This window comes from Suncus etruscus, chromosome X (assembly GCF_024139225.1).
Source record: "Suncus etruscus isolate mSunEtr1 chromosome X, mSunEtr1.pri.cur, whole genome shotgun sequence".
NCBI lineage: Eukaryota > Metazoa > Chordata > Mammalia > Eulipotyphla > Soricidae > Suncus > Suncus etruscus.
Window position 1 is genome coordinate 55,375,683 of NC_064868.1, and position 23,765 is coordinate 55,399,447.

Below are 23,765 nucleotides of genomic sequence, written 5' to 3' on the forward strand. Positions count from 1 at the left end.
CATAGTCCATTATCATAAAAAACACTGTAAATAATCTTTACAATAAAAATGCATTATACTAAATTTGTAAAAGGAATTAAGACTAGTATTTCTTTGCAATCCCAAGAAAGACACTAATTCCCTAACTAGGTAGTATGATGCTTAAGAAAACAATTGAGGGGCCAGAGATAGTACAGCGATTTGCTTTGCATACAACTGGCACTGAATCTTGACAGGGGTGATTACTGAGTACAGAGCCAGGAGTAAGTCCTTCCTGAGCACTATCAGGTGTGCCCATCCCCACCCCCAAAAGTGAACAAATGAGGCTTTTTATGTAACTTTAAAATTACCATTCAGTTATTCAGCATTGGGGGTTTGATATGCTGGCTTGTCTTACTGGTTTATTTAATAAGTAATATAATACCTATGGGGTAGTTATTTAACAAACACCTAAAAGCCATTCAACTATCCAAAAAGAGAAGCACTTTTGTGATCCCCATTTTTAGATGGTATATGCCACATGAAGTATATTAACTTGAAAATGGAATAAAGTTTCCAATAAAAATGTGTCCAGTTCTTTTCATTATTCACCAAGATTAGAGGCTACATATTCTACCTCTTGTCACTATACTTCCCCAACCTCTGTCACTTTAGAGTATCTAAAGCAGGATATGTCCCCTACTACCCACCTTCTCTAGCAAGGCCTTTCGTAGACGCCGCTCCTCCTGCACCATAATGAACATCTCCTTATGCACAGCTGCTGCCAGATTCAGATCTAGCTTCTCAGGGCAGGCAGCCATCTTGCAGATGAGTTCCTCATGGGAGAAGACACAATATCTTCGCAACCGGCGGTAGTGCTCAATGCATTGGCGCCCAGCTGGCAACTGTAGACAGATTCAAAGCTGAGTGTTCAAGTCTGGGGTATGCTCAGCTTCCCAGGACCAGCTGTTTTTCCCTCCTAACCTAACATACGTACTCCAAACTTACCCAGTCTGCAGTGCAAAAGTTAACAGCCTCAGCAAAGTTGTAGCCTTGGTTGAACCCACTGTGGTAAGCCCGGGGAAAGGTTATGACAAATTCTCCTGCACACTGGTTTGTACGAACAACCTGAAAAAGAAAAGTAAGACAAGATAACAAGAGACAGATTTTCCCGTCTTCAGAAACTGGTCCTAAGTTCAGATCTCCAGACCTTCCACACTGGACTCTAGATTCAAGGTTTAATTTGTATTAATAAAAGAAAGATTTGGGGCCCGGAGAGATAGCACAGCGGCGTTTGCCTTGCAAGCAGCCGATCCAGGACCAAAGGTGGTTGGTTCGAATCCCGGTGTCCCCCATGCCTGCCAGGAGCTATTTCTGAGCAGACAGCCAGGAGTAACCCCTGAGCACCGCCGGGTGTGACCCAAAAAAAAAAAAAAAAAAACCAAAAAAAAAAAAAAAGAAAGATTTGAGCCCAAAGAACATACCAAAAGAATTAACCATTTTACTAGTAATTTTATAAAAATTTAAAATATCAGCCTCTATTAAGTTGAACAATATTTATTACTATTTCTTTTTATTAGTAATATATACAAAGCCAAAAAGTTCTGTAAGAGATTAGAGTATTAGCATGCCTTGCCATTCACTATTCACCAGAGCCAATTCTCACATTTACCATATCAACCCAAAAACATTATCTCTAGATTATAACAAAAATGACCTAGCAGAGATGATAGCTCAAATGGCTGAAGTTCATGTTTTAAATGCCTAGGGCCTAGGTTTGATCCCCACTTTACGTGGTCTTCCAAGCACCACTGAATATAAGCAAAACCCCCAACCCAACCAAAAAAGGTTCAGTGGTCAGGTCTAGGATGCTCCAGGACCTGAGTTTGAACCCTGGTCCTACTCATACCTCTTTGTGCAGTTGTGAAGGCCCTTAAGCACTGCTGAAGTTACCCTTATTGTACTTCCAAGTTTGAGCACTGACCATCTAGCTCAGTTGGCTAAGTATCACTGGGAATGTCCCATGGCTACCCAACACTGTTAAGGAGGTGCTCCCAAAATTACCTCTTGCTTCTCAATTTACAAAACTTTCTATACATATATTAACTATTCAATTCCAACCTTTTTGACTAAATCCACTGTTCTTTCTTTTGGTCAAGTTTCCTCTTTGTTTTGTTTCTGGGGGAGCCACAGCTAGTGGTGCTAGTGATCAAATTTGGGCCTCTTGCATGCAAATAATGTGTTCAGCCCACTGAGCTATCTCAGATCCTCCCTTTTAGAACTCTATTTGATTATCATTGTTGTTACAGTACCATAAAGGCAAAGCAAGGGAATAACCAAAAATGCTCAGGGTCGAGCCCAGGGGCAGGACTCACAGTGGAGCCCTATACCTTAAGCCCCTATTATTTATTTAACTACCTTTTCCTATCTTCATCTGTTTATTCTATTTTCTGGGAGGAATTTTCAACTATTTACTAAATTTTCCTCTCAGGTTTTAAAAAAATTGTTTTCATTACTAAGGGCCTTTATTTTTGTTCTATGTTCTTTGTATGTATCATGTCCTTAATTGTTAAGGTGTTGAGGTTTTGTTTTACTTTTTGACATTTACTTCACCTGACTAATGTTTTTCCTGCATTGATTTTTCCTGTTTGGTTCTATTTTGCTTCCAAGAATATACTTAACTGCCATTAATCTATAGATATATATTATCTCTTATAGCCTGTCACACAATTTTTCCAGTAATATTCAATTTAAAGAGCTATTTATGATTGAACCCCACTTATTTGCAAAAATTAAAATCTGGCATAAAATCTAAAATGATTGTGCAGGGAAATATGGTACTTTTATACTTATACTTGAGCTCTGAAGACAGCTATGAGCTTCACTATAGGTTGATCTGACTAAGCATTTAGTTTGGGAATGCTAGAGATTCCCCAGAGAAATGCTGTCATTCTTTGCCTATAAGAAAAAGGAGTAGGGTGGGGCCGGAAGGTGGCGCTAGAGGTAAGGTGTTTGCCTTGCAAGCGCTAGCATAGGACAGACCGCAGTTCGATCCCCGGGTGTCCCATATGGTCCCCCCAAGCCAGGGGCAATTTCTGAGTGCATAGCCAGGAGTAACCCCTGAGCATCAAATGGGTGTGGCCCAAAAAACAAAAAAAAAAACAAAAACAAACAAACAAAGAAAAAGGAGTAGGGGCCGGAGCACAGCAGGTAGGGTATTTGCCTTGCAAGCAGCTGACCCAGGTTCAATACCTGACATTCCCATGCCTGCCAGTAGTGATCCTGAACGCAGAGCCAGGAGTAACCTCTGAGCAACACCGAGTATGACCAAAAAAAAAAAAAAAGACAAGTGAAAGGTCTATGGGGCTAGTAGACTGCTTGCCTTGCATGAGGTTACCATGGGATATCCAACATTCCATAAAGTCCCACAAGCACCACTAGGAGTGGTCCCTAAGCGCAAAGCTAGAGGTAACCCCTGTGCAACATCAGTGTGCACCCGCAAACAAAGACAAAGATCTAGTAAACCAAATAGTGGGAGATTGATGTGAACTTCGGAAGCATAAATCCTAGGTGCTCTAACATAGACCCTGCCCCACACACAAGCCAACTGCTTCTAGAAGACCTCAATCCAAAGAAAAAAGTCATATTTTTGTTTGTATGTTTGTTTGTGCCACACCCAGTGACGGTCAGGGGTTATTCCTGGCTAAGTGCTCAGAAATCACTCCAGGCTTGGGGGACCATATGAGACGCCAGGGGATCAAACCACAGTCTTTCTTAGGTTAGTGCATCCAAGGCAGACGCTCTACCACTTGCGCCACTGCTCCGGCACCAAAATTATACTTTTTATATCTACTGAATGGTCTAGTTCCAATCTTAATTTTACATATTTAAAAATAACAGTTCTACAAATCTCAGCACAGTCAAATACAGATCTTATGCTTCCATCCCTTTGTCTCAACCTGCACCAACTCATACTGCCAGTATCTCTTCATAGTTTCCTATGCAGTCATTTAGAAAAGCTTTCTTCGGGCCCGGAGAGAGAGCACAGCGGTGTTTGCCTTGCAAGCAGACAATCCAGGACCATAGGTGGTTGGTTCGAATCCCGGTGTCCCATATGGTCTCCCGTGCCTGCCAGGAGCTATTTCTGAGCAGACAGCCAGGAGTAACCCCTGAGCAACGCCAGGTGTGGCCCAAAAACAAAAACAAAAACAAAAACAAAAAAAGAAAGAAAAGCTTTCTTCACATTCTACACTTATTAAAACTGATCTAAATACTTATTTCTCATCAGCTAGTAAGTGAAAAGGCAAAATGTAGTATATTCATACAATAGAATATTTTACCCTAAATAGGAATGAACTGACAACATACTACAAGGATGAATTTTGAAAGACACAAAAGACCACATTATCCCATTTATCTAAATACAGTTTAGAAAAGGCAAAGACAGAAGTAGATTATATTTATCTGAAACTAAAAGTTAGAAAGGAGAGTGACTACAGAAGAGCATGAGGGACCTTTTAGGGCTAAGTCTAAAATCGGACTTTGTAAATTCACTAAAATGTACACTTATTGTGAATTTATAGTATGTAAATTATATTGTAATAAAGATATTTTAAAAATATGTTTATAAATAGTTTCTAGTTAAGGAAGCAACAATTTGAGACTGGAAACACAATACAGTGGATAAGGCCTTGCATGTGGCCAACTGGGATTCGACACTCAGCAATACATGTGGTCCTTCAAGCACTGCCAAAAGTAATCCCTGAGCACTGGGCCTACTTAGAGGCCCTCAGCAAAACTAGGTGTGCCCTCCACCCCCCAAAAAACAATAATTATCTTAGACCAGCACTGTCCAACAGAAATACAGTACTGGTTACATATATACTTTTAAATTTTCTAGTAATAGTCATTATAAAAATAATAGGAACAGGTAAAATTAATTGCTATATATTTAATATATCGATAATTCAACATGCAATTAGTCTATAAAAGTATTAGAGTAAAATTAGGAAATTTTACTCAACTTCAGGATAAGTATTGAAATCTAACACCTGCTTTATACTTTTTGTACATTTCCATTGAAATTAGCTGTCACCCTTTGTTCTATGCAAAAACCAAGATCGCCAAGTACGGAAGACTGACTTTGACAGCCAAGACTGGGCAATACTTACCCTGGGACCAACAAAAAAGACCTGAGGCTAGGCTTTAGCCTAGGATCTGTACAAAAACTAAGATCTCCAATCCCAGAGGTCTGACTTTGACAACTGCGACGGAACAGAACTTCGGGAAATACAATGAAAAAACTCTATCCCAGGCTACATCCTAGGTACTGTGCAAAAACCAAGACCACCATTTATAAAAGGCTGATTACAAGGACAGTGATGGAACAGAACTTCCAGAACTGTAAAGAAAAACTATCAAAAAAAAGAAAAAAGAAAAAGAAAGACTCTATCCTAGGCTTCGTCCTATGACCTGACCTGTATAAATACCAAGATCTCTATAGTTAGAGAGGCCTGATCTTTTTTAATATCTTTATTTAAACACCTTGATTACAAATATGATTGTGGTTGGGTTTCATGTAAAGAACAACCCCCTTCACGAGTGAAACATTCCCATCACCGATGTCCCAAATCTCCCTCCTCCCCTCCCCACCCCCGCCCGTACTCCAGACAGGCTTTCTACTTCCCTCATTCATTCACTTTGTTTTGATGGTTCTCGATATAGTTACTTCTCTGACTGCACTCTCATCACTCTTTGCTGTGAGCTTCATGTAGTGGGCTGGAACTTCCAGCTCTCCTCTCTTTTGTCTCTGAAAATTATTGCAAGAATATCTTTCATTTTTCTTAAAACCCATAAATGAGAGAGACTATTCTGCAGAGAGGCCTGATTTATCATCCACAACAGAGCAGAAAGTTTCCCAGCACCATAAAAACTCCTTGGGGTGTTAACAGGAGTGTGTACAGATCCTGTAGTTAATCTACCATGCTTCAAGGGCGAAGAAACCTGTATCTCTTAGGCCAAGGGAATTCCCTTTCTAATCTTACCAATATTTACTGTGCCTATGATAAATAAAAAAAACCCCACAATTTCTCTTTTTATTTTGTGTAAGATGACATTAAAGAGGCATTGCTTTTTTTAAATTATTTTTAAAAGGGCAAATTATAGGAAGACACTTTTTTATGCAACACTTATGTTACCAGCCTTATTATACACTTTTGTATAAGGTAAAGAATCAGGTGTAGTTAATTTTATGCTAAGTGGGCCATAGTTTAGTCTTATAGGGTTTTTTTTATTATTTGCCTTGTATTAGATATAATCATTGTGTGCCCTTTTTTTTAGAACATAAAAAAATTTTGTTTTTTTACCTGATCTATTTCTGCCTTATTATAAGGATACCTATATGAATTAATTACAGTCCTTAAAGTGTCTCAAGCTATTAGGTTTTGTGCTACGGGCTTTTCCCTAGATTTTTCTGTGAGACTCTTTTACTTATAACTGACCCAAAGTTGTGGCTAAAAGACTTTTACTTTTATTATTCTTAAGAATATTAGTGATAGCTTCTAAGCAAAATTTTTTGATATTTTACTAAAGGCTTTTTCTAAAAAAATAATTTTGGCTGTTTTTGTGTAATTTATAAAATTATTAACGTGCTCTCAAATGGTTATGCTACTTGAGACCACAATGAGAATGCTGTTATGGGTACAGCAGCAAGTCCATTTTCTTCATAAAATGTTCTCATACCTCTTCCTACCTTCCTTCAATTTTTGAGAGACTCCCTTTTTTCAGGAACCAGGGATTAGTTTGTAACACAAAAGAATAAAATTTTACTAATTGACTGTGTTACTTTGATGCCTCTTGCTTTTAGCATGTGTTTTAAACCTGAGGCAAACATAATTTTTAAAACATTATTTTTAAAACATTATTCTTAGAAGAAGTAGCACCCATAGTTTACAATGAGTAGTTTTTGTTTTACTTGTTTTAACTTTTACTCGCATTTTTCCTGACCTTTTGTCAGAGGGTCTACAGTACCCCAGCGAGATTCTACCCTTACCTGAATAAATTAATAAAAGGAATTATAATATAGAGACAACTTACCTGTTCCAAGGGTCCCTCCCTGTTTGGGCACCAGCTGCTGCAGACTGCTTAGTTGTTGGAGGGCAGCACTAGGGTCCTCCTTGAAAGACGGGTGGGCAAGGGGTCCAGGTGGGCAAGGGCTCGGCGAAACAAAAGACTTCAAGTTTTGGGTGCTGGAAAGTGGTTAAAAGCTTTGGCCTGAGCCTTTGCTATAGAGCAACTGCATTTGTTTTTTTAGGTTATTTATACATTTAACAGCAGGATACTGGTAAACAATTAAAATACATTAATTTACAGGGTTCTTATTTTAACATATATTTGACACATATTAACAATTTTTTAGGCATGATGACCTTATAAAGAATTAGATTTAATTTTACTGTTTTTAGACAATGGCACTTTGGCAGTTGTATGTATTTACTATATACTCTAAGGCTAGTGGTTGATTTTTGCTTGACATTAGAAGCCTGCCCAGCCTGAGCTGTGAGCCTGCCCAGCCTGAGCTGTGAGCAGGACTTTTGTTATATTTTAAATATGTTATTGACTTACCATTTTAAATTTATGTTTGGGGATTTAGGTTTAGGTTTTTAATTATGTACTGCCTTGGTCCAAGCCTTTTACAGCACTTTTATTTGCTTTCTTAGTGAATTCTTTTTTGTGTGTAAGATGACACTAAAGAGGCATTGGTCTTTTTAATTTTTTTAAAAGGGCAACTTATAGTAAGACATTTTTTCCTTTATGCACCACTCATCTGTTAACAACCTTATCATACACTTTTGTATAAGGTAAGGAATCAGGTGCAGTTAATCCTATGCTAAATGGGCCATAGTTTAGTCTGATAGGTGGTTTCCATTATTTGCCATTATGTGCCTTGCTTTTTTTAGGAACATAAAAAATTTTGTGTTTTTTTTACCTGATCTATTTCTGCCTTATTCTAAGGATACCCATATGAATTACAGTCCTTAAAGCGTCTCCAGCTTTTAGGTTTTGTGCCACCAGCTGTTCCCTAAATTTTTCTGTAAAAAATCTTTTACTTGTAACTAACCCAAAGTTGTGGCTAAATGATTTTTACTTTTATCATTCTTAAAAATATTAGTAATAACTTTTAAGCAAAATTTTTAATTTTTTGCTAAAGGCTTTCTTTTATAAAATTATTTTGTTTTTGTGTAACTTATAAAATTAGTAATGTGCTCTCAAATGGTTATGCTATTGGTTTTTATAAAACCCAGTATTCCCAGGTTACTATAGCATAAAGTAAAAAAAAATTATTATTGTTCGCAAAAGCAGTACATAATGCAAAAAATATTTTTTTGCTCCAAAACTGACTGCAACTGCTCCAAAAAATAACTTCCTTAAAGCTGCTGCCTCAGGTCCAAAAGCATGGCTTTTGCCAGGTCACACAAACTTTACTAAAGCTGCCGTGGCAGCTGAGTACAGTAGGCAGTGCCCTTTGGGCTCTGTGAACACTTCTTGGAAGCTGCAGAACTGTGAAGAGCTGTATGTGCATATTAGTGAACCAAATCCTTAAGAGAATTTTTTCTTCTCTTAAAATTTTCCTTGACTTTATTGGCAAAAACTGATACTGTGGTGTGGATCAGAGAGAAAGAAATACAATGAAATGTCAGACCCAAGGTTTATTTGTGAAAATAAATAAAATTGGAAAGGCCCTTTACTTCTCATAATGGAGCTGAGTTCAGTAACTCGTTTTTCCTTTTTTTCCTTTTGCTCAAGGGTTACTCCTGGTCGCGCATTTAGGAATCACTTCCAGCGGTGCAGGATGAAGTGATCTATAAGGAATGCCAGAGGACAAATACGAGTCGTCCATGTACAAGGCAAGCACCCTACCACTGTACTATTAGTCCTCCGGACGGATGAATTTCAGTAATTTGGGAGGGTGTCATACCCAGCTGAACTCAGGGGTTACTGCTGGCTCTGCACTCAGATATAGCTCCAGGCAGGCACAAGGGACCATATGGGATGCTGGGATTCAAGCCACTGTCCATCCTGGATCAGCTGCTTGCAAGGCAAACGCCCTACAGCTGTGCTATCTCTCCGGCCCATCAGTAATTCTTAAATAAAGTGGGATGGAAATTAAAGGATATTCTCCACAACAGAAGTCAAGGAGTATTCCCTTGCCTATTAAGTACATTTATTCTAATTCCCTAAGTAGTTCAATCTTTGCTTAAATACCACTTAAATATATATTGAGAATACAGGAATATTATGTATAGACTATCAAAGCAAAGTGAAGGCGAGAAGAAAATTAAGAGAGAAACAATAACTTACTGCATAGTATCTAAGGATCTCTCAAGGAGACAATTGCAGTAGTTGTTAATGCCTACTGTGTCCCATGGATGGGACTTGGCAGGAAAGCCAACAAGTGAATGAAAAAGAATGGGGAGGGGAGTACTACAGTATTAAACTTAAAGCAAAGGGGCCAGAGTGCTAGCACAGCAAAGAGAACATTTGCCTTGCAAATGAACCCAATCTAAGTTCAATCCCCAGCATCCCATATGGTCCCCAGAGCCTGCCAGGAATGATTCCTCAGTAGAGTCAGGTGTAAACACTGGAGCACCCTGGGTGTGGCCCCAAAACAAAAACGAAACCTTAAGGCAGAGGAGAGCACTTGCCTTTCATGTGGCTAGCCTGGGCTAGATCTCCAGCACCCAATGTGATCCCCTGAGCCTGCCAGGAATGATCCCTGAGCTGAGCCAATAATAAACTGAATATCACAGGGTGTGGTATAAGAAAGCAGAGATTCCTATGTCCCCTGCTGGATTGCTTCTGCTGGATGGTTGCTGCTGAATTGCTGAATAAACTCTTTGCTGAAATCCCTGCTCTTGTTGCCTTTTGCTGTCTCTGCTACTGTTTCCCTTTGTCTGGTCCTTTCCCTGGCTAACTCTTTGCCCTGGTTCCAACCTTGGCCCTCTCTCAGCCTAGGGGGCTGGCTGTAAGGCCCCATGGCATCCCTATTTTGCCTCTCCTTCAATTAAACCCAGTTCCTATCGCTCTCTTGTTAGGGTTTTGATTGGCCATGGTAGTGTGGCCTAAAAACAAAAAAAGATGCAAACCAAAACTTTTGTTGGAGCTAATCAATGTAAAAAATTCCCAGTAAATATAAAGTCCCTTATAGATAAGCCAGTTTAAATATGCAATAAAATATATAAATGGGGGGCCGGCGAGGTGGCGCTAGAGGTAAGGTGTCTGCCTTGCAAGCGCTAGCCAAGGAAGGACCGTGGTTCAATCCTCCAGCGTCCCATATGGTACCCCCAAGCCAAGGGCAATTTCTGAGTGCTTAGCCAGGAGTAACCCCTGAGCATCAAATGGGTGTGGCCCGAAAAACAAAAAAAATATAAATGGGAATGATAAAACTATAAGGAACAGACTCTTGAGGGCCAGGGCGATAGCATAGCATAGCAATAGCATTTGCCTTGCACATGACCAACCTAGGACAGACTCCAGATCGATTCCCGGCATCCCATATGGTCCCCTGAGCCTGCCAGGAGTGACTTCTGTGCACAGAGCCAGGAGTAAGCCCTGAGTGATGCTGCGTATGACCCCCCCCCCCCAAAAAAAAATAAGGAATAGAGATTCTATGGCCCCTGGTCAGCCATAAGTAGCTACTGTCCCTTTAAAGGTAAAAAGGTAAGTTACCAGAAGCCTGCCCCTTGTAACTGCTACTGGAGGGCCATTAACCTGGGGTATTGTTGGCCAAGGGGTATAAAAAACCTGGGCTTACATGCTAGGGGCCTGCCGGATTGCTCCTGCTGGATGGTTGCTGCAGAATTGTTGGAGAAACTGTTTATCAGACTCCCGGCTCCTGTTGTCTAAAAGTCCCTTACAGATAAGCCAGTTTAAATATTCAAAAAAAGGGGCCGGGTAGGTGGCGCTGGAGGTAAGGTGTCTGCCTTGCAAGCGCTAGCCAAGGAAGGACCTCGGTTCGATCCCCCGGCGTCCCATATGGTCCACCCAAGCCAGGGGCGATTTCTGAGCACATAGCCAGGAGTAACCCCTGAGCGTCAAACGGGTGTGGCCCAAAAACCAAAAAAAAAAAAAAAAAAAAAAAATATTCAAAAAAAATATTTAAATGGGTATGAGAAAACGACAAGGGGAGGATAAGATAACTAAAAGACTCTGGGTTTAGCTTTTGCTTTTGTTTTATTTTCAGTTTACCTTTACCTTTCCTCTTTGGGATTAACATTGCAAATGCACACACCCACATCCATTCTATACTTTAATATGTACAACAGGCTGGTTTAATATACTTTATATATTGAAAATTACTACAGAATTTTTTTAACTTGTTAAATAAGCAAAAATACCTCCTCACTGCTCTGGGTAGTATTATAATTTGAAAAGTATGGCAGAAACTGATAATTGTCCATTAGTATTCATTATAAGAATCAAATTGCTCAGCTTTCCTTGAAAATACAAGTGGCATGTGCTAATAGTAAATGTGCTAATAGTAAATGAATGGAAATAATGAGTCATGCCCTGTCCTTCACTCTCTTCTGCTAGGTGAAGTACAAAGATAACATCCCTAAGTTGCTCCTTTTTAAACACACCACATAGTGTTTACCATCTCTCTCTCACTCTCACACACAATGTGTGTATACACATACATACATATATGCACACACATATATAGCCACTGTTATTTCATAATTCTATTAGAACAATCAAACTATATTATAGTCCAACTATGAATAGGAATGAGAAAGGGAACAAAGATGAATTCTACCACAGACAACTGTTTCCTATTCTTGTCCATTTTATGGACACTCACCGGCACACCATGAGACATGAGGGTATTTGGATTCATGAGGGTGACTAGTTGATGCAGAAGGTCAGGCTGGCTATCAAAAAGTTCAGGTGTCAATTTCTTCATCACCTCTTCTAAATGTTCTGCTGCAAGCGAGGGTACCCCATACCAAGTCTTCGGCTCACCCCTGTCCATGTGAAAAGGGTATATAGAGATTGGTCACAACCATTGTCCTGAGAGAGCCCACCATGACTGCCTCCATGGCTCCCCAGGGCCCCAGCTCACCAGTGGAGATAGTTAATGGAGTAACTCCAGTGATCCTCAATATGCCAGCAAAAGGCTGAGAAGACCATGCCCACATAAAGCCAGGGTACCTTCATGCCAGAGATATCTGCATTGATATGGCACAGTACGGACTGCTCCAACACTGGCATCACATTCAGGTTCCAACCACTGGTTGCATATTCCTGTTAGATAAGGTCAACCATTAGCATAAGGATCAGAACTATCTGAACCCTTAGTCTAGAGAACCTTAATTATAAGCTCACATCCAAGGAAAATAGGTGGGTCTTCCTTTTTCACAATACACCTAATATTTCAATTTATGGGTGTTTTATAGTTATGTGCATCCACCAAAACACCTGTAAATTTAAAGCCCCACTCTGAAACGAACAGCCTTCCCATGAAGTAGGCCTAGCTCCTCATTGCTTCCTACACATACAATTCTACTCCCTGAATAACTCTTATAGATAAGCCAGGCACATCAACAGGTATTTCATACATTCAATTAAATTTTATTCTATTCAATTTTGTAATAAATTTGCAAGGTAGATACAATCCCTATTTTATAGACAAGGAAAATAGCCAATCTCATGGTTAGAGATACAAAACCAGACATTTAGATGTTGTCATACATGTAAAACCACTTTACTTTTTTCCTTTCATTTTTTTCTCAGTTAACTAGCACAAGTACCCTTAATTACATCAACCTTGACCCTCAGGTAATTAATGTTAAACTCTGCTAATAAAAGTGGCAGGGAAGGAGCAGAAAAGCAGCTTGGCTGACTCAGTAAAATCCAAGAAGCTGCTCAACAACCCTGGCTGAAAAATGCACTTTTGACTGATTTCTTGTGCAAAACTGCAAACTGAAATCCTCACAGAATTACCCCACACTTAGAGGTATGTTCTTAAACATTTCATCTCACAGTAACCATAAAACACTGGAATTAAGTCTCCCCATGGTCAAAAGATTTTGAGTCTTTTACACACTAAATCACTTGCCTTATATCACATAGCTGGTCATCCACTTACCTCTTCCTCAGGGGTTAGGTGCCTCTTACTGTCACTGACAGGAAAACCACTCCCAAATTCTTTGGAATGGATATCAGCCCCATACTCAACAGTCACATCTTCCTCAATGCTATTCACCAATCGCCAGAACTCCTTCTCTACCAGCTCTGTGGGCACCATCTGAAGAACCAGGGTAGCAGATGAACAGGCCCATTATTTCCTGCCTCCCCTGACCAAGGAAAGTTGAGACTATTTGGCACCAACCCTAGCCCTCTATCACCTACGTGCACAGGCATGTTGAAGTAATCAGCTTTAAAGGAGTCAGCCATCTCGCCAAAGCTCTGCAGAGTGTATTCCCTGGTAGCCTGCTCAAATCCAAAGGCTTCAGGAGGGCGCTTACACTCCTGAAACACAAAGGTCGTATTTGTCACCAAGGTAGAGGCAAAAAGAAAAGATTCGGATATGGAGCTGGAATATAAGGTAGAGGGAAAGGAGAGAAAAGAACCCAAGGTCTGCACTCAGGGCCAGACCTACATTCTAGCTCCACCTTTTCCTACTGCACTTTTACTAATTTAGTTTTATTTACCACAAATAAATAAATAAGTGTATTTATTTCTCTTACTTTAGGACTACTATCTATACCAAGTGAGCGACTTAAGTATGCTATTCTATGCTCTTCTCCCACCATTTTTAACTCTTAAGCTAAAGTGTGCTTATACAGGACACTTGGGAAAGATACCCAGACTGAAAATATAGGCCACTGGAAAATGGCAATGAACATTTTAGCACCTTGAAAGATGGGAAATAAAAGCATCAGATTCCAATGTCAAGTCAGACATTACTCTTGTTCTTTAGATTACTTAAGACTTGACTGCCTCACTTTTCAGATTAAATCTCACTGTTTCAGATTAAATCTGTATTTAGCCCAATCACAGGCTTCGTTGTCTATAAAACTACTGGTATCTAAAACCTCCACAATCTAATTTCCACCATTATCAGGTCACTACGTGTCTCTTTCCTCATCTGTGTGTGCATGTGCATATCTTGTCTCAATGACCATCTGAGATCCTAAGATATCAACATTTCCTCTCAAGAAATCCAGAGAGAATATGAGTGAGCATCCAGAATTCAAGTAAAGGTAGGAAGCTCATGAAATGGAACCAGATTTCCCAGGTCTCTTAGTCCTCACTAATGCTTCAGCAGCTCTCCTTATTGTCCTGCACTAAGGACAGTCTCCCTTTGTTCTGAAACTCTGTTTGGGTATATACCTTTCTCCTGCATACCTCCATACCCCAGTGTAGGAATGTTTGCCCAAAACATTAGAGGACTATATAGCCTAAATCTCTACAAACCAATGTATCACAACAGGACAAATAAACATTAAACCCATTTAAAAAAACCCACATTAAAAATATAACATTCCGGGACTGGAGTGACAACACAGCAGGTAGGGCACTTGTCTGGCTCACAGCTGACCCAGGTTCAATCCCCAGCATCCCATATGGTCCCCGAGCCTGCCAAGAATAATTTTTGAGTCCAGAACCAGGGATAACGCGAGTGCCACCAGGTATGGCCCAGAAATAAACCAAATACTAAAAATGTAACATTCCAGGGACAGGAGGGCTAGTCCATGGTAGGAAGCTTGCCATAAAGAGCAGTGAGTGCAATTAAGAGTAGAGAAAGGTCCAGTATGACAAAAATAGTTGGAACTGATCACTCTGGACAAGAGCTGGATGCTGAAAGGGGATTAAGTGACATGCGTGGTGCCATTTAATTATAGTCCAGACCAGAGTGTGCAATTGTGAGAGAGAGGGGGGAGGGAGGAAGGGAGGGAGGGAGGGAGGGAAGGGAGAGAGAGAGAGAGAGAGAGAGAGAGAGAGAGAGAGAGAGAGAGAGAGAGAGAGAAGCAAAGGTGAATGGAAGGGGAACCAGGAACATTGGTGGTGGGTAAAGTGCACTGGTCAAGGGTGGTGTATAGTCTATAACTGAAACTCTAGTATGAACAATTTTGTAACCATAGTGCTTAAATATAAAATTTATTAAAATAAATAATATTCCTGTAAAGAATGTAGGTAAATAATTATGAACAAAAATACACAAGGTTGGGGGCCAAAGCAATTGCACAGCAATAAGGCGTTTGCCTTGCATGCAGCCAACACAGGACAGACCACAGTTCGAATCCCAACATCCCATATGGTCGTCCTCAAGCCTGCCAGGAAAGACTTCTGAGTGCCAGGAGTAACCCGAGCACCGGTGGGTGTGAGCCAAACACCAACCCCCCCAAAAAAGGTAACAAGTTAAAGATAGTTTTATATATGTAACAACAAATAGATAAGAATAAAATGTACTAACTTACTAAAAATGGTTTTCTATAGGTAGTGAGAGAGGCAATTTATTTTATAAGCTTTCAAAAACAAAGGAATTAAAACCATGAAAATCAAAGAAACAGTATTTTCTTCATATCCCTATCTTCCAAATCTCATTCTTTTTTTTTGTTTGTTTTTTGTTTTTTGTTTTTGGGCCACACCCGGTGGTGCTCAGGGGTTACTCCTGGCTGTCTGCTCAGAAATAGCTCCTGGCAGGCACGGGGGACCATATGGGACACCGGGATTCGAACCAACCACCTTTGGTCCTGGATCGGCTGCTTGCAAGGCAAACGCCGCTGTGCTATCTCTCCGGGCCCAAATCTCATTCTTGACCTTTCCTAATTACTAGCTTTAGTTATTTTTCTCTCCTCTGATTTTTATACCTCAGGGTTTCTAACACACAATTTAGCACCTGATTGTATGCCATCATGCAGTCTATTCAATCATGAGTTTCTTCTCTCCAGGTGGTATGGAAGTTCTCACACCATGAAAACGGGAAGAATATACTATCAGACAGATGTGAACTGAGGCTGGGAAGGCCTTACCGCCATAACACACTTTGGGCAGCGCCAGACACCCTTGGGAATCTCAGGCAAAGGAGGAAGCAGGCAGAAGATGTGGTAGTTATCGTCACAGCCATCACACAGCAGGAGCTTGTCATCTTCATCCCCCCGAGAACACATTCGGCATACATATGACTCGATCTGCCAGGGAAAGGAGGCAATAGATCACTAAGTCCTATACAGCTTTCAAATACCAGGCTCTTAGTACTCCAGTCCACAGAGCTCTCCATTAAAAATCTGCCATGTTTGTTAGCTGGACCATTTATGGCTCTACATAATTAGTCATGATTGGTGTGGAGTTTAACTTCATGTGTTTTGCTTTATGCAGAGCCTTTATCATTTAAACCTGTATCTTCATTTGTATTCATACAATAAACACTCACTGAACACTTATGTGATATGTTCAATACTCTGTGGCACAGTGAGGAATAAGACATGCATGGTATGTGAACAGAGCAACAAAAGCTCAAAGGGTTGAGTATGTGCTTTTGCATTTGAGAAGACCAAGTTCAATTTCCAGAACTGTAAAGTTCCTTAAATACCTCCAGGAGCAACTCTCCAACAGAACCATGAGTAGCCCCTAAGGACTTAAGACATAAAGACCCAAAACTAAAAAAAAGACATGATATCTTCTAAATACGAATCCAGAAATATATATTCATGTAAATGTCTTTGGGCCACACCTGGCATTGCTCAGGGATTATTCCTGGTTCTGCAGTCAGGAAATCACCCTTGGCAGTGCTCAGGGGGCCATATAGAATGCTGGAGATTGAAGCCAGGCCAACCATGTGGAAGACAAGTGCCTTGCCCACTATACTATCACTCTAGGCCCTGTTCATTTAAATTTAAGAGCAGTGTGGAAACCACCAAGACCAGTTATCACAGTACTGCAGGAGCAAAAGAGGAAGCACTCAAATCATGTGAAAGTAAAGAAAAACAGGTTTTAGGACAAACTTCATTCATCTCGCTGAAACCTGAAGCCATGGGCAAGGAGGGAGAAAAATCTTCCAGGCAGAGAAACAACAAAGGATGAAGGAAAGCATGGCACATCTCTGGATTTAAAAAATACCTACAAATAGTTAAGTGGGCTATAGAAGAGGAATAAGGTGGGTAGTACTGGACAATGCTATATCAACAGGGATTGGTAACGAGCAGATTAGCCTTAATCCTAAAAGTATCTCCACTGGACCCTTCCAGTACTTCATACTAAGAGAACCAAAAACCCTTGTTCTTTGTTCCATGAAAGTTGGCCTTGTTTCCCCAATTAAGTGAGCAACCTGAGGGCAGAGCCCACTAGGCCCAACCAGGTCCAGTGTCATACTGAAGAAATGCTCATTGAAGGATGAGAAGCAGAGCATTAGGAAGTTAGGACTGGGCCCTTACAAACTGCGCATTGTTGTGGTTCCTCCGCAGCCTCATGGTCATCTTTGTACAGGGCTCTGGGCTGTGACTCAGCTCCTCCTTGTTTTCCAGGAAGGTCTTGGGTGAAGATGATCCCACCTTCATCTCACCACCTAATTCTTCCTTCACCACTACAGTGGGGGGACATTCAGGCCCATCCTTATCTAAGAGATAAAAAAATGGCACTAAATGACAATTAAGGCCCTGCCTCCTCTTCCAAGATAAGGCATTCCTTCACACTGTCCCAACCTGTCAGGTCCTACCTTTCTTCCGGAGATTCTTATCTTTGGCCATAAGGCCCAGGCCCATCATCTTGGGACCTGCCCCATAGATCTGCAACTTCTTCAACTCTGGATTCTTTTCAATGTCTTCCTCTGTGGGTTCCGGCTGAGAGTAAAGAAAGAAATACATCAAGATTGCTATTTAGGGAAGATTGTCCTGCTCCAAAAGAAAAAAAACAACTTGGATTGATTATATGTCACTTGAGTTCATGCCAGCAGTTAGGAGGGCATTGTCAAGCCAGGGTAGGAATTCAAAGCTGCTTTTTGGAGACAGGTTAAATGAGTTTCCTCCCAGCCCTGATTTGAGAAAAATAAATTAAGGTATGATTTTAGTTTCACAACTGTAAAATGAGAATATTAACTCCTACCTTATAGATACAAAGCAGTTGAAGAATACAATATACAAAGAAATCTAATAGTGTTTGGCACTAACCAATAAATAACAGTGAATAATATGATCTGCTAAATCACATGCTTCAGTGAGCCCAGGAAAGTGTCTAACTCTTAAAGTTCCAATACCTGGAAAATGCCTAGCACATAAGCTTCTGCCTAAAACTAGAATATAGGTGTAAGAAGGAAGCCTTCTACCTTTTGAAGGGGCTAAGTCAGGCAGGCAAGCAAGATTGGCAGGCACAGAAAAAAAATTTTTGGTTTTTGGGCCACACCCGGTGACACTCAGGGGTTACTCCTGGCTATGCGCTCAGAAATCGCTCCTGGCTTGGGGGACCATATGGGACGCCGGGGGATTGAACCGCGGTCCATCCTAGGTCAGCACATACAAGGCAAACGCCCTACTGCTTGCGCCACCGCTCCGGCCCCAGAAAAAATATTATGAAGAGATCAAGACCCAGCTTAAAGCTCAGCTGAGAGTGGAAGCAAAAGTGAGGCTAGAAAGAGGTATATTACTGCTTAGGAGAACCCAGAGAAACTAACAGTAAGAAGAGTAAAACAGGAAAGATTCTTGGCCAGAAGTAGGAAAAGAGTCTCTCACCTCCAAACCTCTATAAATTAGAAAGGAAGTACTCACATCAGGCTGCAGTCTCTTGGCCCGTCGGCCATAGCTGTTAAACTTGGAAGGCTGTACAGACTGTCGAAGAGGGATGCTGTGGGGTTTGTATTCTTTGTCTTTCTCCTCATTATCAAATGGACGAGTATTGCACTGCTGGGGGCAAGTGAGGGGTAAGGGGTCAGGGTATGGGGCCTAACCCCCAACAACAAGACTGTCTCCCTCTACTCCCAATCAATAAACTACATCTGTGGTTGGGCCCTGACCAACTGGTCTTTACAACTAATACCAGTACATACTCTAAGAACTGTTTTCCTGCTTTTGCTTATTACCTCATTCTTCTTAACCATCTCTCCCCAAAACCATCTCCACTATTAAATAAGATTTCATCTCTTCCTAGATCTCTCCAGCCCAAAAGATCTCTCCCTTTTCTGAATTCCTATCAGTTAAAGTCTTGTCTCATGGGTCCAGAGCAATAGACAGCACAGCAGGTAGGATATTTGCCTTGCACACTGCAGACCCAGGTTCTATCCCTGGCATTCCATACAGTCCTCCGAGACTCACAGGAGTAATTTCTGAGCACAGAGCCAAGAGTAATGCTTGAGGGCCACAGGGTGTGGCCATAAAACAAAAACAAACTTCATCATGTAACAAGAATCACAGATGATTCTAGTACCTCTTGACACCTGAGTAGTATGGGAAGAATATGAGCATGTATAGAAAAAGGCAGTGTCATGAGGACAGAAAGACAGTACAATGGGTAAGGAGCTTGTTTCACACAATGGCCGACCTGGTTCAATCCCCAGTATTCTATATATTCCCCCAAGCACAACCAGGAGTGATTCCTGACTGCAAAGTCAGAAGTAAGCCCCCAAGGAGTGCCAGATATAACCCCAAAACAAACAAAAAGGTTGAGTCTGGATCTCCCAGTTTTCCAAATGAGCCAGTTCCATTAAAATCTGTATCTGGAGGAAGCCTCTTTCCACCCCAGTCTGGCATCCTTACCACCAGGTTGGCTCCAGACTGGTACATCTCATACGGATAAACGATGCGTTCATAGTGGGAACGAAGCAGGGAGCCAATATTTTTGCCTGGTGGGTAATTGAGGCGTTGGGCCACCCGAGCCCACCGACGGTCCTTGCAGATGGCTTCATAGCCACCTTCTTCCACCACAATCTGCAAGCAGATGTAGAAAGGAATATGGTTGTGCTGAGTGTACACATAAGGAAATAGACAGGGATAAAGGGAAATAAAGATACCAGCAGTGCTAACCTTCACTGGGCTTTCCCCCCTCTCCTCCCACAATCAATCAGACTCAAATTGCAGTTAAAAGATGCCAAAAATGCTCTATCATAGTTTGTGCGTTACCCGGCATGTACTTCTATTACAGCCTACATATCCAGTATCTAAATCATGGGAGTCACCAAAATATTAGGGTGGGGGTGGGAGTGGGTTTAAGAAAAACCTGGTCTTACTTTGCTGAGGCTGTAGAGGTCCAAAATCCGCCGTTCTACATTGGGTATCTTTAAGGAGGAGCCTTGGATTTCCCAGAATTTGGCAATTTGGTCCAAGTAGTTCAGTTTCACTCTCGTCTGGGCCTAGAGAAGATATGACTCAAAGAAGCTGGCCTCCCCTTCAACATGACCACTGTCTCTTTGGCCTAATGTTAAGGGAAGTGAGAACACAGAGCAGCCCACCCACACCGACTCAATAACTGAATCCCTAACTCCAACTAGTGCTTTGCCCATTTCTCTCTTTTCTTCCCATCAACAGGTTAAGTCCAAGGTCCCAAATAGAGACAGCCAAAACTTTATTTACATAAACTTTCCCTCTCTGTCAGTTTTTACACAGCCATTGTTTCTCAAGAAGGTACCGAGATTGGAGGTCAAACGCCTAAGTTTTGGCTTTTCCTTTGCTAATAATTCACTGTATGTAACTTTGAACAAGTATGCTCTTCTCTCTGAAACCATTTTCTGATTTTTAGAGAGAAAAAAATTGCAAAAAGTGCTCAATTCACTTACTTGGAGGGTAAACTTATGAGAGGAATAATGAAGGATCTCTGGAAATTCTAGGGGGTATATCTAAGCTCTGCAAATAATTCAGAAAAAAAGGACATCATCTGAAAAGGCATATCACAACTGCTTGTGCACCATGAAACTAGTTTCTGTGATGGCTGAACTGTGACAGTGCATGTTAGATAAAATGGTCTAAAAAGGACCAGAGCGATAGGTCTTCTGCCTTGCATGTGGCTGAGCCATGGTGGACCCTGGTTTGATCCCCGGCATCCCAAATGGTCCACCAAGCATGCTGGAGTGATTTCTGAGCACAGAGCCAGGAGTAACCCCTGAGTGCTGCCAGGTGTATAACCCCGCCCCCTGAAGAGTCTAAAGAACTAAAATATGGTCTACTAAAGCCACAGTGTTCAACTCCAGAACCAACATAGTCCAAATAACCTAGAAATAAGTCACATATTTAACCCTTGGGCTCTCAGTGACCCAAGAAGGATTTCCCAAATACCCAATCCCATAACTACCTGACTTGAACTCAATCACCAAAGTCCACAATCACCAGAGAGCCTGGTTCTAGAAAGAATTAGATCAGCATTAACATTTACTACCTTCCTTTGATTTCATTAGGGGGAATAGAGACTGTTCTTTTGAGTTCATAAATGAGAAACACTATGATACCTTACAGAAAACTGATGGTTCATTAGCTGTGAGAACTCCCAAGGGGCAAGTAACCTACATAACCCCTCTTAGCTTTCCAACCTTGAACTCATCACTGGACTTCTCCGTCATCAGCCAGGTATATCTCTAGAAAATCTGCCCTGACCCCTCCTTCTACACCTGGTCCTAGGTCAACTTCCAAAGAGCTTGTTCAATCCATTTCTCTAAGTAACTTGTACCTGCTAAAAGATGACTCTTACCCAGATCAAAAAACATCTAGTCTGACTCTAGAATAGTACTTCTCAATAGGGGGTGATTTTATCCTGAGCAGCATTTAGCAATGCCAGTATTTTGGGCTGCTGGCTGCAAATGGGTGAAATCTAACAGGAAGCCAGGGATGCCGATAAAACATTCTACAGTGTACTGGACCACTCTCCATGACAGAAAGTTATCTGGCCCAAAATGTCAATAGTGCTTTGGTTAAATAACTATGGCCTAGACAGTATTTCTCAACCAAGGACCAAATGGCTCCCTAAAAAACCCCAGGATACTCCAAGGGGCCAATAAGCCAAGGAGTCACAGGAAGGACACAGCTTGGAAGGGCCATATCTGAAAAAAGCTGAGAAACAATGGTCACAAGGAAGATGGATTGAGTATCAAACCCCCCCCTTTCCTATCCCGAATAAACATGAAACTTAAGGAAGGGAAAGAAATGGTAGTATACATATAACCTACATCTTTCAAGGAATACACCCACTCTCATTAGCTCAGGGCTTTGTGGGGTGGGCGCTATACCGGTGGTGCTCAGGGGGTTACGGAGCACTGGCTCTGTGCTCAAAAATTACTTCTGGCAGGCCTGGGCAACCATATGGTATGCCAGGGATTAAACCTAAGTGGAACGCATATAAGACAAATGTCCTACCCACTATGATATTGCTCCAGCCACATGGACATTTTCTTTTTGGTTTTTGGGCCACACCTGGTGACACTCAGGGTTTACTCCTGGCAGGCTCGGGGGACCATGTGGGAGGCCGGGGGATTGAACTGTGGTCCATCCTAGGCTAGTGCACACAAGGCACATGTGTTACCACTTGCACCACCGCTCCAGCCCCAATATTTGAGATTACAGACTCATGTTGTCTTGTCTCAACTACTCAGCTCTGCCATTGTTGTCCAGAGTAGCCATAGATGGTATGGAAATAAGCGAACATATAACTGTGTTCCAGTAAAGCTTCTAATCAAAGCAGACCTCCTTTGGTCAATTTGCCTTCTTATGTTATAGACAAATCTGGTTGAAACTCAAAGAGATTATTTTGTTTGGTTTTGGTTTTGGGGCCACACCAGCAGTGCTTGGGTTACTCTTGACTCTGTAGTAAGAAATTGCTCCTGACAGGCTCCAGGAACCATATGGGATGCCGGGAACCAAACCTGGATTTGTCCTGGGTAGGCCGCATGCAAGGCAAATGCCCTACCACTGTGCTATCTCTCCAGCTTTGGACATTATTTTTTATTGTCAAGGAGGCTAGTTAGGCATGCTCAAGGACTACCAGGAAGACACGCAATGTCTGGTATCATGAGCCACATCCCTAGTTCAAAGATTTTATTTTCCCTCAACTAATGTTGGGGTTACAAATAGAGATGCTCAAGAGGCCATGCAGTCTAAGGATTGCAGAGTCTCACACATGCAAGACCCATGGTTCTACCACTTGAGCTCTAGACGTTCTTGCGACCTTAGTGGAGGGCCTTTCTCATGAATGTAAAGGGCCTAAGTGTCCTGTGCAAAACAAAAAGGAGAGGGAAAAAGCCTATCTGCATAAGCCCTTACATGCCCACTTTTGGAATCAATCTATCCTTCGCAGAACTAATTCTTCCTGTCCATCCACTTCATCTCCCATTTTATACCTACCACAAAAGGAAGTTAAGAAAGGCACAAGGTGTGGATCGAGTAGGTATAGATGAGACCACATTCAGTTGGCCAAGAAAGGACCTCAGCCAGTCCTAATTTCCCTTTTTCTGACCTAAGTATGGTAAGTTAGTTGAAAGGAACAAATTAACAAAAACTGGCACAAGATCAGCAAATCTTTGTGGGAAATTAATACCCCTGGATTATCAATGTCAAATGTTCCTGCTCTTGGTTATATTCAAAGCTCTAAAGCTTCTTCCATGTCTATGCAAATTTAGAGAGAATAATGGGCTAATAAAGTAAAGTTGCTTAACTACATAAGGTCTGAGGGAAATGGGATCATTGCCCCAACCACTAGTTGCCAGTCTTCTCACCTCTAGTTCATTCAGCCTCTGAATTCGGGGAGTAAACCTGAAATTGTCCACTTCAACAGCAAAAGGTGGTTGCCAGTCCTAAGGGAGTAAACAAGAAAAAAGGAATTGAGTATTCTGGCAT

At 41.4% G+C, this 23,765-nt stretch overlaps 1 protein-coding gene across 3 annotated transcripts in view; it reads right to left on the minus strand.

Moving 5' to 3' along the window:
• The window catches only part of KDM5C (lysine demethylase 5C), a 41,699-nt gene that overhangs the window by 12,627 nt on the left and 5,307 nt on the right, over positions 1–23,765 (minus strand). For 2 of the 3 annotated variants that reach the window (XM_049767141.1, XM_049767140.1), the window contains 13 exons: positions 23,645–23,722; positions 20,177–20,299; positions 19,707–19,877; positions 18,723–18,857; positions 17,678–17,801; positions 17,397–17,578; positions 15,996–16,154; positions 13,369–13,488; positions 13,106–13,264; positions 12,080–12,261; positions 11,819–11,981; positions 967–1,086; positions 669–863 (listed from right to left, as the gene is read on the minus strand). In XM_049767141.1, the coding sequence (XP_049623098.1) occupies positions 669–863; positions 967–1,086; positions 11,819–11,981; positions 12,080–12,261; positions 13,106–13,264; positions 13,369–13,488; positions 15,996–16,154; positions 17,397–17,578; positions 17,678–17,801; positions 18,723–18,857; positions 19,707–19,877; positions 20,177–20,299; positions 23,645–23,722 (1,911 nt within the window). The remainder of the gene's footprint in view (positions 1–668; positions 864–966; positions 1,087–11,818; positions 11,982–12,079; positions 12,262–13,105; positions 13,265–13,368; positions 13,489–15,995; positions 16,155–17,396; positions 17,579–17,677; positions 17,802–18,722; positions 18,858–19,706; positions 19,878–20,176; positions 20,300–23,644; positions 23,723–23,765) is intronic. The other variant, XM_049767142.1, reaches the window with a different exon arrangement.